The sequence below is a fragment of the Salmo salar genome, chromosome 16 (genome assembly GCF_965601325.2).
Source record: "Salmo salar chromosome 16, fSalSal1, whole genome shotgun sequence".
Classification (NCBI taxonomy): domain Eukaryota; kingdom Metazoa; phylum Chordata; class Actinopteri; order Salmoniformes; family Salmonidae; genus Salmo; species Salmo salar.
The window spans coordinates 20,618,139-20,635,026 of record NC_138306.1 but is presented as its reverse complement, the minus strand read 5'-3'; the positions used below and the strand labels follow the sequence as shown (position 1 = coordinate 20,635,026).

The window sequence follows — 16,888 nt, the reverse complement described above, 5'->3', positions numbered from 1 at the left end:
AACCCGCTGTTCCTAGGCCGTCATTGAAAATAAGAATTTGTTCTTAACTGACTTGCCTAGTTAAATAAAGATTACATTTTTTTAAATCCTTTCAATGGAAGGAAAGTGTAATTACACATGTAGGCCTAATTACACTGTGATAAGGACCCCTTTAAATTAAGTGTTACGGAGACAGGCATGTACAAGTATGCACTACTTATCCTTTTATCTTTACAATTTCCTTCACAACTAACAGTTTATACACATTTATTTTGGTATTCCACCCCTGAAAACATAATTTGCCTGTTGACGTTCAAGTAGAGAAGGAGAGTCTAATTTCACCCAAGCTCATTTGTTTCACCGTTTCCTCTCCATGCCTGACCTTTTTCAAAAAGAGGCGAGGGAAACCAATTGAGATTCTCCCATACAGCTCTTTCAGAACATCAGCTATCTGGATTTGGATGAAGGAGAAATGGGGGAGGCTTGGGCAAGTTGCTGTGGGGGGCGCAGGTCTGTTGACCGGTGTAGGGGTAGCCAGGTGGAAAGCATGGCCAGCCGTAGAAAAATGCTTCTTGAAATTCTCGATTATCGGGGATTTATCGATGGTGACAGTATTTCCTAGCCTCAGTGCAGTGGGCTTTTATTCTCCATGGACTTTACAGTGTCCCAAAACATTTTAGAGTTTGTGCTACAGGATGCAAATTTCTGTTTGAAAAAGCTAGCCTTTGCTTTCCTAACTGCCTGTATATATTGGTTCCTAACTTCCCTGAAAAGTTGCATATCGCGGGGGCTATTCAATGCTAATGCAGTATGCCACAGGATATTTTTATGCTGGTCAAGGGCAGTCAGGTCTGGAGTCTGGAGTGAACCAAGGGCTATATCTGTTCCTGGTTCTACATTTTTTGAATGGGGCATGCTTATTTAAGATGGTGAGGAAAGCACTGTTAAAGAATAACCAGGCATTCTCTACTGGCGGGATGAGGTCAATATCCTTCCAGGATACCCGGGCCAGGTCGATTAGAAAGGCCTGCTCGCTGAAGTGTTTTAAGGAGCGTTTGACAGTGATTAGGGTGGTCGTTTGGTCGCAGACCCATTACGGACGTAGGCAATGAGGCAGTGATCGCTGAGATCCTGGTTGAAGACAGCGGAGGTGTATTTGGAGGGTAGGTTGGTTAGGATGATATCTATGAGGGTGCCCGTGTTTACGGATTTGGGGTTGTACCTGGTAGGTTCATTGATAATTTGTGTGAAATTGAGGGCATCAAGCTTAGATTGTAGGATGGCCGGGGTGTTAAGCATGTCCCAGTTTAGGTCACATAACAGCATAAGCTCTGAAGATAGATGGGGATAGATGGGGGGCAATCATAGATGGGGGGCAATCAATTCACATATGGTGTCCAGGGCACAGCTGGGGGCAGAAGGTGGTCTATAGGTGGTCTATAGCAAGCGGCAACGGTGAGAGACTTGTTTCTGGACAGTGAATAAAACAATCTTAGGGAGGAGGCTTCTAATGTTAACATGCATGAAACCAAGGCTTTTACGGTTACAGAAGTCAACAAATGACAGCGCCTGGGGAATGGGAGTGAAGCTAGGCACTGCAGGGCCTAGATTAAATAATAATATTTGCTTGCAATACAATTGATCAACCACTAGAAGTTATGCATGGGCTGAGCTGTGCGTGGAGATATGCACACTTTTCCGTCAAGATCAAAATGTATAAATACCAACCTTTGCAGAAAAACTGGCTCATGCAAGGTTTTGAGTATTTTTTTCTGTGCACGCTCCTTTGATAAATGAGGCGTCTGGCGGAGATACTAGTTAAAAGGGATGTGTAAATAATTCAGTAATACATTAACAGCGGCAATTTATTCATCCATTTTTAAAAATGTTCAACTTCAAGAATGTATTACACACTTATTTAACTTATGAAGATATTCAAATTCACACTTAGATTGAAATGAGACGTAGGCCTATTTTGAATGTTCATTAGTTTAACTGTAATGTACCGCTTTGTGAATATATTACATCATTAGGCCTAATTCATCTAAATTCTATAAGAAGTGGTCCTTTGCATCTGAACAACCCCCCTTCTTTTTTTTATAGTTGAATACTTATTTATTTCAACATACAAACCTTAGTAATGCTTACCACATGAGGGCGCTGCTGTAACAAATATTTCCTTTATAAGGAAGGAAAACCTTGCTTGGCAACAAACAACTACAAAGACTGACAAGAACACTATCACAGCATTGGCATTTTTGTCTAATATCACATTCTCAGAGTGTGTCTGGGTGCATTCTCCTACAGGGGAGCAGTCAGTCTCTGATCCAGACAGACACGAGAAGCTTCTCTACCTGGTGCTGCTAGTGTGAACAGGACATCTATCAGCTGTATGTCCAGTCCGGTCCTGCAGTCAGCTCAGTCTCTGAGCCTGAAAAAGGCTTCACTAATTCTCTGTCTTCCATTCCCCCTCTCAGGGTACTGACATTTACATCTTCAGCCTTCTCTCTACGTCTTCATGACTCTCGTCTTCTTGACAATGTTGATGGCTCTCGCTGAACGAGTGTTTGGCGCGCGGTACCTCAGAGGCACGCCGCCACCCCTCGGTGGCCTTCATGAGGTCCGTCAGGATGTCCGGGACCACACATTGCTCCACCAGGAAGACCACGGGCAGAGCAACCAATAGCAGGGCCCAGCCCATGGCGCCCATCCAATAGGAGGAGCCCAGGCAGGTGAAGTCATTGTTGATCTCCACCCAGTGCTGGTAGGTGAAGAGGGACCAGCTGAGGAGGAAGAAAAATCCTAGAGAGAGAGCAAGAGAGTTCAGTCAGGTCATTGATCAAGGGCACAGCAGCAGGCAATGGCATCTAGAAGTTGATACCAGCAACCTTTCGGTTTCCAGTTCACTTCCTGATAAATTTTTCCATTCGAACCCTGGATTTGAACTGGCAACCCTCCGAACTGGCAACCCTCACTTCTCTAACTGCTAGGCTACCTGGCACCCAATCAGCAGGAGATGGACTTAGAGCTCCTGCTCCAATACTTTACACATGAAGTGCACCCTTTCTTCTTTTCAAGTCTGTGGCCTGGACCCATACTGACCTGTGGGTGCCAAAACGAGGAGCAGCAGGACAGTGGGGTAGAGGGCCTGGCCTGCCATAAGTAGAGAGCGGGTGTTGGAGTAGGAGCGCACCGTCTGGGACGTCCAGCAGAGGGAGAACACCAGACACAGAGCCCCAGAACTCACAGCCATGAAGAAAGACAGCACCGCAAACACTTGCTCTGCCTCCAGGGCTGAAGACACACACATACACACACGAAGACAGACAGGGGTTAAAATATGTAAACAGTGACAAGATGTTTAACCTGTCTACATCTGCATGCTATTTCTGAGTTCAACACAGAGGAGAGGGCAATAACAGGCTGTCAATACAATGACAATAAACAATGGCATGTATTGTCAATTTGACTGCTGATCTATCACTCACACTGTCATTCTTTGATGTCATACTAAACAGAAAAAACAGTAAGAGCCAGTTGATGTAATCAGACACCCTAGATGCCACAAACCACAGTTAACCTGTCAGGGAACTGGTTTGGAGCCCTAAATGCTAATTGGGGGGGGGGGGGGGAGCCTGCACACAGCTACTGCTGTGTGTATACAGTATGTGATTGAAGGAATAAAGCAGGGGAGCAGCATGTACTGTATTCAACTTTTTCTTTCTTTACCATCAGCTATTTACCAGCACTGGAGAAATTTGGGGTGTGTGTGTATATAACCTACTTTACACATTCTTTAAGCCCTAAACATTGAACATCCCCCCATCGCCGCCTCATCCTGTTCACTAAGAATGTGGATGATTGCTACAGGAGCAAGTCCACACCTGTTCACATCACTGCAATCCTATTGTGCATATCTTACTGCTCAGCTGTTTCCCCTCAAGTCATGTTCACTGTGTTCTGAGGAAAAACTCCAAAAGGGCCAAATGCACAAGGCCAACCTCAAGTGTAACTAAACATTTTATCAACACTCACGGTTAAGCTTTTCCTTGTACATCTGCTACCTTTAGCATTCCATTAGGTGCAATTTGGTTTGGTTTCATGTAACACACACTTTGAATTAGGAACAGCTGGTATTACCGAACTTGATTTAAATTAAATTGTGTAATCATGTCACTGACATTAATACACCCTGAATACACAGGGGTGTATTAAATGGATGGACGCTGATGGTCAATGCAGCTTCTTGCCTCACCGTTAAAGATAATGCCCCTGGTCTGGTCAATGTCAGTGCTGTTGTCGCCATTAGTCCACAGTCCCTTGTCATTGAGCCAGCGAGGGGTCCACACAGAGTAGGCCACACACAGACACCCTGCCAGCCCCACACACGACTCAGCCAGCCTGAACCAACTCACCGAGTCTCCCACCTCAAGCACCTTCATACTGACACAGAGGGCTGAGAGAACAAGGAGACTGGGATAAAAGAAGAGAGGAGGAGAGAAGGGGGTGGTGTTGTGAGACAGAGAGTGGAGCATTCACAGGTACATCCACTACAGTATAATTCTGTTCAGGAATAGTTCAAAGTTTATAAGGAATATGGGGCGACAGGTAGCCTAGTGGTTAGAGCATTGGACTAGTAACCAAAAGGTTGCAAGATCGAATCCCCGAGATGACAATGTAAAAATCTGTCGTTCTACCCCTGAACAAGGCAGTTAACCCACGTTCCTAGGCTGTCATTGAAAATAAGAATTTGTTGTTAACTGACTTGCCTAGTTAAATAAAGTAAAAAAAATATATGTATATAAATACCAGAAATTCAAATGGTGCCATAAAGAAACATGTACAGTAAATCAGATTCATGGTAACATTAGCAACAGTCAGATTGTATAGGAAATGTTCCTCTTACCTTTTATTTAGTTTTGTGCTATGAAGCTTTGTGTAAATTCCTCCTGGCATAAGTAGAACAGGAGCTAGTCAGACGTGTGAGAGGGACTAGTGTACAATGAGCTCAGTGCTAACAAACACACTGATACAGTGACACGCACTGCCAGTGTAGCACAGGAACACACACACGCATACACACACACACAGAGAGAGAGATGGAATATGACACTGTAAATATTTCCCTCCGTGTTGAGCTCCACTTCCCCACTACAGTGGAAACCCCCTTACTCAGTGGTTGAGTTCCCCCAGAATCCCTTGGCTGTGACACAACGGCTGTGCCATTATAAAAGTGAAAGCAGATCTGTCTCGCTTTACTATCTTCACCGAGGCAGTGAATGGATGACAGTCAAATAACTTTTCGTCACATACACATGGTTAGCAGATGTTAATGCGAGTGTACTGAAATGCTTGTGCTTCTAGGTCCGGCCATGCAGTAATATCTAACAAGTAATCTAACCTAACAATTTCACAACAACTACAGTGGGGCAAAAAACTATTTAGTCAACCACCAATTGTGCAAGTTCTCCCACTTAAAAAGATGAGAGAGGCCTGTAATTTTCATTATAGGTACATGTCAACTATGACAGACAAAATGAGAAAGAAAATCCAGAAAATCACATTGTAGGATTTTTAATGAATTTATTTGCAAATTATGGTGGAAAATAGTATTTGGTCACCTACAAACAAGCAAGATTTCTGGCTCTCACAGACCTGTAACTTCTTCTTTAAGAGGCTCCTCTGTCCTCCACTCGTTACCTGTATTAATGGCACCTGTTTGAACTTGTTATCAGTATAAAAGACACCTGTCCACAACCTCAAACAGTCACACTCCAAACTCCACTATGGCCAAGACCAAAGAGCTGTCAAAGGACACCAGAAACAAAATTGTAGACCTGCACCAGGCTGGGAAGACTGAATCTGCAATAGGTAAGCAGCTTGGTTTGAAGAAATCAACTGTGGGAGCAATTATTAGGAAATGGAAGACATACAAGACCACTGATAATCTCCCTCGATCTGGGACTCCAAGTAAGATCTCACCCCGTGGGGTCAAAATTATCACAAGAACGGTGAGCAAAAATCCCAGAACCACACGGGGGGACCTAGTGAATGACCTGCAGAGAGCTGGGACCAAAGTAACAAAGCCTACCATCAGTAACACACTCCGCCGCCAGGGACTCAAATCCTGCAGTGCCAGACGTGTCCCCCTGCTTAAGCCTGTACATGTCCAGGCCTGTCTGAAGTTTGCTAGAGAGCATTTGGATGATCCAGAAGAGGATTGGGAGAATGTCATATGGTCAGATGAAACCAAAATATAACTTTTTGGTAAAAACTCAACTCGTCGTGTTTGGAGGACAAAGAATGCTGAGTTGCATCCAAAGAACACCATACCTACTGTGAAGCATGGGGTGGAAACATCATGCTTTGGGGCTGTTTTTCTGCAAAGGGACCAGGACGACTGATCCGTGTAAAGGAAAGAATGAATGGGGCCATGTATCGTGAGATTTTGAGTGAAAACCTCCTTCCATCAGCAAGGGCATTGAAGATGAAATGTGGCTGGGTCTTTCAGCATGACAATGATCCCAAACACACCGCCCGGGCAATGAAGGAGTGGCTTCGTAAGAAGCATTTCAAGGTCCTGGAGAGGCCTAGCCAGTCTCCAGATCTCAACCCCATAGAAAATCTTTGGAGGGAGTTGAAAGTCTGTGTTGCCCAGCGACAGCCCCAAAACATCACTGATCTAGAGGAGATCTGCATGGAGGAATGGGCCAAAATACCAGCAACAGTGTGTGAAAACCTTGTGAAGACTTACAGAAAACGTTTGACCTGTGTCATTGCCAACAAAGGGTATATAACAAAGTATTGAGATAAACTTTTGTTATTGACCTAATACTTATTTTCCACCATAATTTGCAAATAAAGTCATTAACCTGTTATGGCTAGGGGGCAGTATTTTCACAGCCGGATAAAAAACGTACCCGATTTAATCTGATTATTACTCCTGCCCAGAAACTAGAATATGCATATAATTATTAGCTTTGGATAGAAAACACTCCAAAGTTTCTAAAACTGTTTGAATGGTGTCTGTGAGTATAACAGAACTCATTTGGCAGGCCAAAACCTGAGAAGATTCCATGTAGGAAGTGGCCTGTCTGACAATTTCTTCCCCTTCTTGATTATCTCTATCCATTACAGAGGATCTCTGCTGTTACGTGACACTTCCTACGGCTCCCATGGGCTCTCAGAAGGCGGCAAAAAGCTGAATCGTGGCTTTGCAGGCTCTGGCTGAAAAAAAGTAGCGCGTTTGGGTAGTGGCTGGTTACAGTACTGTGAGACTCAGGCGCGTGCCCGCGTCGACCCCATGCTTTGTTTTCTTTCGTCTGTTTACCTAAACGCAGATTCCGGGTCGGAATATTATCGCTTTTTTATGAGAAAAATGGCATAAAAATTGATTTTAAACAGCGGTTGACATGCTTCGAAGTACGGTAATGGAATATTTAGAAATCTTTTGTCACGAAATGCGCCATGCTCGTGACTCTTATTTACACTTCGGATAGTGTCTTGAACGCACGAACAAAACGCCGCTGTTTGGATATAACTATGGATTATTTTGAACCAAACCAACATTTGTTATTGAAGTAGCAGTCCTGGGAGTGCATTCTGATGAAGACAGCAAAGGTAATAACATTTTTCTTATAGTAAATCTGACTTTGATGAGTGCTACATTTGCTGGGTGTCTAAATAGCTAGCCGTGATGGCTGGGCTATCTACTCAGAATATTGCAAAATGTGCTTTCACCGAAAAGCTATTTTAAAATCGGACACCTCGATTGCACAAAGGAGTTCTGTATCTATAATTCTTAAAATAATTGTTATGTTTTTTGTAAACGTTTATCGTGAGTAATTTAGTAAATTCACCGGAGGTTTGCGGGGGGTATGCTAGTTCTGAACGTCACATGCTAATGTAAAAAGCTGGTTTTTGATATAAATATGAACTTGATTGAACAAAACATGCATGTATTGTATAACATAATGTCCTAGGTGTGTCATCTGATGAAGATCATCAAAGGTTAGTGCTGCATTTAGCCGTGGTTTTGTTTTTTGTGACATTATATGCTAGCTTGAAAAATGGGTGTCTGATTATTTCTGGCTGGGTACTCTGCTGACATAATCTAATGTTTTGCTTTCGCTGTAAAGCCTTTTTGAAATCGGACAGTGTGGTTAGATAAAGGAGAGTCTTGTCTTTAAAATGCTGTGAAATAGTCATATGTTTGAAAAATTGAAGTTTTTGTATTTTAGAGGAATTTGTCATTCGCGCCACGCCTATCATTGGATATTGGAGCAGGTGTTCCGCTAGCGGAACGTCTAGATGTTTAAAAATCCTACAGTGTGATTTTCTGGATTTTTTTTTCTTCTCATTTTGTCTGTCATAGTTGAAGTGTACCTATGATGAAAATTACAGGCCTCTCTCATCTTTTTAAGTGGGAGAACTTGCACAATTGGTGGCTGACTAAATACTTTTTGGCCCCACTGTACCTTATACACACAAGTGTAAAGGAATGAATAAGAATATGTACATAAAAATATATGAATGAGTGATGGCCGAACGGCATAGGCAAGATGCAGTAGATGGTATAGAGTACAGTATATACATATGAGATGAGTAATGTAGGGTATGTAAACATTATATAAAGTGGCATTGTTTAAAGTGGCTAGTGATAGATTTATTACATCCATTTTTCCATTATTAAAGTGGCTAGAGTTGAGTCAGTATTTTGGCAGCAGCCACTTAATGTTAGTGATGGGTGTTTAACAGTCTGATGGCCTTGAGATAGAATCTGTTTTTCAGTCTCTTGGTTCCCGCTTTGATGCACCTGTACTGACCTTGCCTTCTGGATGATAGTGGGGTGAACAGGCAGTGGATTCATTAATGCATTTTGAATCTTTGTTTTGAAGGGTGAGGACGCTCATAAGCCTTGCCCCAGTTCCCTCCCTCTGCATGGGTATAACAGAGGACAGGTTGTCATCATGGGAGAAAAAAGAACCCACACCCATTAACACACAAACACTTAGCCTTTCACAATCGCCCACCAGTGTAAGTGGCATGACGCTTTCACTAAGTCACAATCAGCCACACACCACATTCTCCAACTCAGTCATGACGTTATGGCTGCTATGTGTAGGTGAACAGAAGGTCTTTATAGTGTGTATGTGTGTGTGTGACTCAGCTCAGGAAAGAAAACCCCACTCTCTCACACACACACACTGTGTAGCACCACACAAATCAAGACCTCCACCTTCCTCCTCTAGTCCCCAGTCAGTGCACGGTCATTATGGAAAAACCCCAACAACCCATAGCCAAACTGTAATTAACAGCCTGGGATATATACTGTATGAAACTTTTACTGCTCACTTACTATGTATGAAGAGGCAGGCAAGAACAGACTATGCTGTGTGCTTGGATTACCTACAGTAACAAAAATAGGCAACATTATACTTAAATCATTAGGGTTTCAAAACTATTTAATGTGAGTTTCACTTCCTTGATTTACCAATTAAACATTTGAGTCTAGAGTATTTAGGCTTTCACTAGAATTGAGCTGGAAAAAACACATATTGTACTTCTCCATAAGTGGTAAAAATAAGGCATTTCTGGAAAGTTGACCAATTTATATAAAATATTCAGAAACATTTACTGTACATATGTATACAGTATTAACAACATCTCTCTTAAAAGCTCAGGAAATGTTCTGTAGATAGCCACATTCCATTATAATATAACCATATTCAAAAGTGAATCATTATAGTACATTAGGAACAAGAGCACAACCAGAAAACGAGTTATAACTGTGTAACAAAATGTATTTGACAGAGACTGAAACTTAACTTAAAATGAATTTGAGTCACCTTTGACATTCAATGAACAGAACTGCATAGATTACAGCACAGCCTGATATACTGACTTCTGGCTGAAATAGTCAAGAACAGCTCTCAAAACTTAAAAGATGCCGAGATGCATTTAAAAGATGCATCTCAACACCAGCTGCTTCATGATCAATTAGACCTGACTGCATCTTAAAAGCTCAGGAAATGTTCTGTAGATAGCCACATGTCATAATCATATAACCATGGCAGTGAGGATGACCACTGCTCTGGACTGATGTGTGGTATGGGCTTTTTTCCCACTGTAGCAGCAGCAGAGGCATTACCCAAGTGGGTGCTACATGTTAGTTGTGGAGGACTACGAAGTCCAGGCTAAAGAGAGCCTGAGCTGAGAATGACATCAGGGCCAGTAAAACAACTCTAATCACCTGGCATCACAGGCTACAGAGAGGCCAAGGATAACATCAAGCCAACTGCATCACCATCATCAAATCATCATCTAACTCAGTTTAGGAGCCCAAGATCGCTGATCTACTGAGGGAGTGCTGTATGACTACAATGTTGTCCTGTCCTTCGTTTTGTTATGTGTTCACCCCTTGACTTTCTACACATTTTGTTGTGTTACAAAGTGGGATTCAAATTGATTTGTCATTTTTTTTGGTCAACGATCTACACAAAATACTCTGTAATATCAAAGTAGAGAATTTTAAATAAAATCTATGGAAAATAAAACACTAATATATTGTGAGTCAATACATGTGAGTCAATACATATTAGAATCACCTTTGGCAGTGATTACAGCTGTGAGTCTTTCAAGGTAAGTCTCTAAGAGCTTTGCAAACCTGGATTGTACAATATTTGCCCATTATTCTTGAAAAAAGTTGGTTCTTGATCATGGCTAGACAGCCATTTTCAAGTCTTGCCATATATTTTTTAAGCTGATTTAAGTCAAAACAGTAACTAGGCCACTCAGGATCATTCAATGTCATCTTTGTAAGTAAGTGTATATTTGGCCTTGCATTTTAGGTTATTGTCCTGCTGAAAGGTGGATTGTCTCGCAGTGTCTGTTGGAAAGCAGAGTGAAGACGGTTTCCCTCTATGATTTTTCCTGTGCTTAGTTCTATTCCTTTTCATCCTACAAAATCTCACTTGTCCTTGCCGATGACAGCCATACCAATAACATGATGCAGACACCACCATGCTTGAAAATACAAAGAGTGTTACTCAGTGATGTGTGTGCGTTGGATTTGCCCCAAACATAATGCTTTGTATTCAGGACAAAAAGTTCATTTCTTTCCTAAATTTTTTGCTGTATTAGTTTGATATTTTTATTCTGTACAGGCTTCCTTCATTTCACTCGGTCATTTAGGTTTGTATTGTGAAGTAACTACAATGTTGTTCATACATCCTCAGTTTTCTACTATCACAGTCATTTAACTCTCTAACTGGTTTAAAAATCACCATTGGTCCCATGGTAAAATCCCTGAGTGGTTTCCTTCCTCTCCGTCAACCGAGTTAGGAAGCTCGCCTGTATTTTTGTAGTCACTGGGTATATTGATACACCATCCAAAGTGTAATTAATAACTTCACCATGCTCAAAGGAATATTCAATGTCTGCTCTTTTTACCAATAGATGCACTTCATTGCGAGGCATTGGAAAACCTCCCTCGCCTTTGTCATTGAATCTGTGCTTGAAATTCACTGCTTGTATGAGAGACCTTACAGATAATTGTGTATGTGGGGTACAGAGATGGAGGTAGTTGTTCAAAAATCATGTTAAACACTTATTGCACACAGAGTCAGTGCATGCAACTTGTTATTTGTAAACATGTCTAAAAACATAATTCCACTTTGACATGGGGTATTGTGTGTCAATCAGTGACACACAATCAAAATGTTATCCATTTGAAAATTGATCAATTTTAACCACTCCCTCTTCAAATTAGGGTTAATTGGAAAAGCTGTTAAAAAGAGAACATTGTATTATTTCTTAGTACTCCCTGACGAAGGCCATGCAGCCGAAACGCGTCGGATTTTAAAAAACATTGTTTCTATTGAACATGCCATACTAATAAAGGCATTTTAATCAATTATATGAAGAGTGCCTTGGTCCTCCTTTCTTTTTGATGACCAACTCACCCCTTTTACCAAAGAGCACCTTCTGTCTACCAACATTTACTATTGTGTACCTTAGTAGCGCTTCCCTTCCTCCTCTTTCTACTAGTTAAGCATAGCACTTGGGTGGTGCTTAGAGGAAGCAGCTCCACAGTAATTTTTTCTGTGTTTTTGGGGACATTTTTCAACTCAAACTATGGATTTTACCCAAGAGGCTACAAGATTTTCCTATTCCCATGAAGAGGGCCAAAGGATTATTACCACTACCTCATTGCTAGATGAGATGACAGCCACAGAGAATACTGGAATGGACTTAAACAAGGCTTACAGAGGCTTGCAACACCTTATGGAGAAAGATACAAAACTTGACCTCAATTCTATTACCTTGTCTGACTATTGGAGGAAAGGCCTAATCCCCAGAGGACTCCGTATTATGAAGTTTCCAGCTACTGGAGCACAAGGTAAAACTGAATTTAGAGATAAATGGGAGGCTATTCTCAACAAGTGTTCTTCTGACCTAATGCTACTTCTAATAGAAGAATCTAAAAAGGACAGACAAGTAGTCCAAACAGAAATTGAAGAAGTAAAAAAGAAAATCACAGAACACAGTGACAATTCCAACAAAGCACAATGTGATGAGATCTTGAAAGAGAAAGTAGACACATTCACTCTGACATTGAAGCAAGATAAGCTAAGAAAATTTAGAAGAGATGAAGTAGACTATAGAGATGGCAAGGTCTTTGCCTGGAGAAAACCAACGCGCAAGAATTCAGAATCACATCTGCAGAGGAGGAAGCCTAGATCTGTCTCTTTCAACCTTACAAGCAGTGACGAGGAGGATCACCCCAGACATTCAGAGGCCAGCTCCTCCCAAGATTTTTTAGATCAGGAAGAGGAGTCACGCAGGTACCTCAACAAGGGGGGGAGAGGACGCGGAAGAGGCCAACATGGAGGGGGAGGAAGAAATCAAGACTATCCAACCACACGGAGCAGGACCAGAACAAGGCTGTGATCAACATTTCTGGAGAACCCCTTTCTGATGATTGCGTAAGGGTATTGTCTAAAGGGCTGTCCTTTGCCCCCACATACTCAACTAATGAATTTAATACAAAGATTGACCTATTTCGTTTCTACAGGAATCTACATCTGAAGACCTGGTATAAGCAAAACATCTCTCCAACTACAGACGCCAGTGTCTCAGGTCAGGCAGTTTCTGTTCCCTCAAAAACACCTTTTAAGCCCAAGTCCACCTTTTGTCCCATTGTCCAGAATGCCACACTAAATACATTTGCCAAGAAGGTGAATTTTGATGTGGAGAATCTGTTTAAGGGTAAAATTGACTCCAACCAATCACGATGTAACCTTTCTAAGATAGAGAGGGATGCAGTTGAATCATTGTCCAAAAATGAACGGGTTGTGGTTAAAAAAGCAGACAAAGGTGGCGCTACAGTAGTGTGGAGTAAAGACAAATATGTGACAGAAGCCTACCGTCAATTAGACAATGATGAATTCTACCAATCTCTTAGCTTCAAGCCTACAGAGGACCTAAAAATTGAGTTGAAATGGATCCTCACAGAAGCTAAGGAGAATGGCTACATTTCAGACAATGAGTTCAAATTTCTTTTCAATGGCAGTCCACGTATGGCTTCTTTTTACCTTCTTCCAAAAGTCCACAAAAATCTTGAAAATCCCCCAGGCAGGCTAGTCATTAGTGGTAATGAAAGTCTGACAGAACCCATCTACATTGATTACTTTATTAAGCCTTTTCTGACGTCACTCCCAGCCTATCTTCAAGACACCACAGATGTGTTGAACAAAATTAAGGAATTGAATAATATAGGTACAGCTTCCTTTTTAGTCACCATGGATGTGGAGTCTCTTTACACCACCATTGAACATGAACAAGGTTTGGCAGCTATGCACCATTTCTTGAGTACCCGACCTGAAACTGAGATGCCTCCTACAGAATTCATTGTCTCACTGACTGAATGGACTCTTAATCATAACATCTTTATCTTTCAGGACCGTATTTTTAAACAGGTCAAAGGATGTGCCATGGGAGCTTGCTACAGCCCTTCCTACGCTGTGTTGTACTTGGGTAAATGGGAAATGACTTCATTTTGGGTCCTTCTAATAACCATTTCTTTGACCGGATAATATGGTGGGGATGCTATATTGATGATGTTTGCCTTTTTTGGTCCGGCTCAGAAGATTAACTTATTTCCTTCCACCAATACCTTAGCAGCATTAACCCTAACATCAAACTAACTATGGAGTACAGCAAGGGTAACATAAATTTTTTGGACCTCGACATCAGTAAAAATGACAAAGGTTGTTTGCACACATCTATCTTTAGGAAGCCTACAGATGGGAATACCATTCTGAGGGCAGACAGCTTTCACCCCAAAAGGCTAGAAGAGAATATTCCATATGGCCAATTTCAAAGAGTCTGCAGAATTTGCGATCAGGAAACAGACTATAGTGTCAAATCTGCTGAATTGGAGAATCGTTTCTTGAATCGGGGCTACAGCGTCCCGGTCCTGAAAGATGCAGGTATAAGGGCTGGATTACTTGACAGAGAGAACTTGTTGCGAAGGGGAGTGCCTCGTGATGCATCAGAGAGAGTGTATTTTGTTACAAAATACAGCACTGAAGCAGAGAACATTAAAATAATCATTAAAAATAATTGGGGAATCATCCAAAGTGATATGCTACTACGCCAAGTCTTTCCTGAGCCACCAGTCATAAGCTTTAAGAGATGTCCTACCCTAAAGGACAAATTAGTCCACAGTTATCTTCCGGGTGACTCTCAAAAAACTTGGCTTGGCCACAAACCCAAGGGCTCTTTTAAATGTAACCAGTGCAACCATTGCAGAAATATTGCACAGAAAAAGTATTTTGTTGATACAGCTTCCAAAATGGAGTAATTCGTCAAGCATGTCATTAACTGCAAAACCACTCATGTCATCTATAGATTGGAATGTCCACAGTGCAAGGTGTTCTACATTGGACGGACAAAGAGACGCCTTCAAGATCGCCTAGCGGAACACAAGTACGCCATACGGGTAGGCAATGAAGACTACCCCATCGCAAGGCACTACAAGTCCTTACACCATGGCAACCCTGCCTCCCTACAAGCTATGGGTATTGATCATATCCCGGCCTCTATTAGAAAAGGGGACCGTCTTAAACAGTTTAACCAAATGGAAAGTTTTTGGATTTACAAACTACAGGCCACTAAATACCCGGGTTTAAATTAAGATATGGATTTCTCACCCTTCCTGTAGGGTTGTGATGGGTACATTTGCTGTCATCTAGTGGATATTTTGCTCAATTGCCCTCAGCTATGTTTAGACTCTTGTTGTTCATGTTTTGCTGTGTTCTAGTGTACTATGGAATATATTGCTTTCTTATTCTTGACACTTCTCCCAGACATATTTAAGGTTAGAACTACCTTTAAGTGTTCTGATACTTCTAGCTTGGAGTTAAATTTTTATGATAACATAGCTACAGTATTTCACTTTAAAGTGTGTATACTATTGCTTACTAGGTGTGTCCAATCAATTTTAACCACTCCCTCTTCAACATTGTATTATTTCTTTGTACTCCCTGACGAAGGCCATGCAGCTGAAACGCGTCGGATTTAAAAAAAAACATTGTTTCTATTGAACATGCCATACTAATAAAGGCATTTTAATCAATTATATGAAGAGTGCCTTGGTCCTCCTTTCTTTTTTTTCAGTGCCTCTTTGCTTGACATCATAGGAAAATCAAAAGAATCAGCCAAGACTGAAAAAATTGTAGACCTCCACAAGTCTGGTTCATCCTTGGGAGCAATTTACAAACGCCTGAAGGTACCACGTTCATCTGTACAAACACCATGGGACCAAGCAGCTGTCATACCGCTCAGGAAGGAGACGCGTTCTGTCTCCTAGAGATGAACGTACTTTGGTGCGAAAAGTGCAAATCAATCCCAGAACAACAGCAAAGGACCTTGTGAAGATGCTGGAGGAAACAGGTACAAAAGTATAAAAATCCACAGTAAAACGAGTCCTATATCGACATAACCTGAAAGGCCGCTCAGCAAGGAAGAAGCCACTGCTCCAAAACCGCCATAAAAAAGCCAGACTACAGTTTGCAACTGCACATGGGGACAAAGATTGTACTTTTTGGAGAAATGTCCTCTGGTCTGATGAAACAGAAATAGAACGGTTTGGCCATAATGACCATTGTTGTGTTTGGAGGAATAAGGGGAAGGCTTGCAAGCTGAAGAACACCATCCAAACCGTGAAGCACGGGGGTGGCAGCATCATGTTGTGGGGGTTATTTGCTGCAGGAGGGACTGGGGCACTTCACAACATAGATTGCATCATGAGGATGGAAAATTATGTGGATATATTGAAGCAACATTTCAAGACATCAGTCAGGAAGTTAAAGCTTGGTCGCAAATGGGTCTTCCAAATGGACAATGACCCCAAGCATACTTCCAAAGTTGTGGCAAAATGGCTTAAGGACAACAAAGTCAAGGTATTGGAGTGGCCATCACAAAGCCCTGGCCTCAATCCTATGGAAAATGTGTGGGCAGAACTGAAAAAGACTACAAACCTGACTCAGTTACACCAGCTCTGTCAGGAGGAATGGGCCAAAATTCACCCAACTTATTGTGGGAAGCTTGTGGACGGCTACCCGAAACATTTGACCCAAGTTAAACAATTTAAAGGCAATGCTACCAAATACTAATTGAGTGTATGTAAACTTCTGACCCACTGGGAATGTGATGAAGGAAATAAAAGCTGAAATCATTCTCTACTATTATTCTGACATTTCACATTCTTGGTGAAGTGGTGATCCTAACTGACCTAAGACAGGGAATTTGTACCAGGATTACATGTCAGGAATTGTGAAAAACTGAGTTCAAATGTATTTGGCTAAGGTGTATGTAAACTTCCGTCTTCAACTATATATGCTTC

The 16,888-nt window shown here is 41.7% G+C and overlaps 1 protein-coding gene across 1 annotated transcript; it reads right to left on the bottom strand.

Annotated features, from left to right (window-relative positions):
* Positions 1–1,826: 1,826 nt before the first annotated feature.
* On the bottom strand, positions 1,827–5,057 carry LOC106573347 (uncharacterized). The gene is made up of 4 exons (XM_014148318.3): positions 4,886–5,057; positions 4,235–4,452; positions 3,082–3,273; positions 1,827–2,781 (listed from the first exon to the last, which is right to left on the bottom strand). The coding sequence occupies exons 1-4, from the start codon at positions 4,933–4,935 to the stop codon at positions 2,468–2,470; spliced, it is 774 nt and encodes a 257-aa protein (XP_014003793.2). The 5' UTR covers positions 4,936–5,057; the 3' UTR covers positions 1,827–2,467.
* Between the last annotated feature and the right edge of the window lie 11,831 nt (positions 5,058–16,888).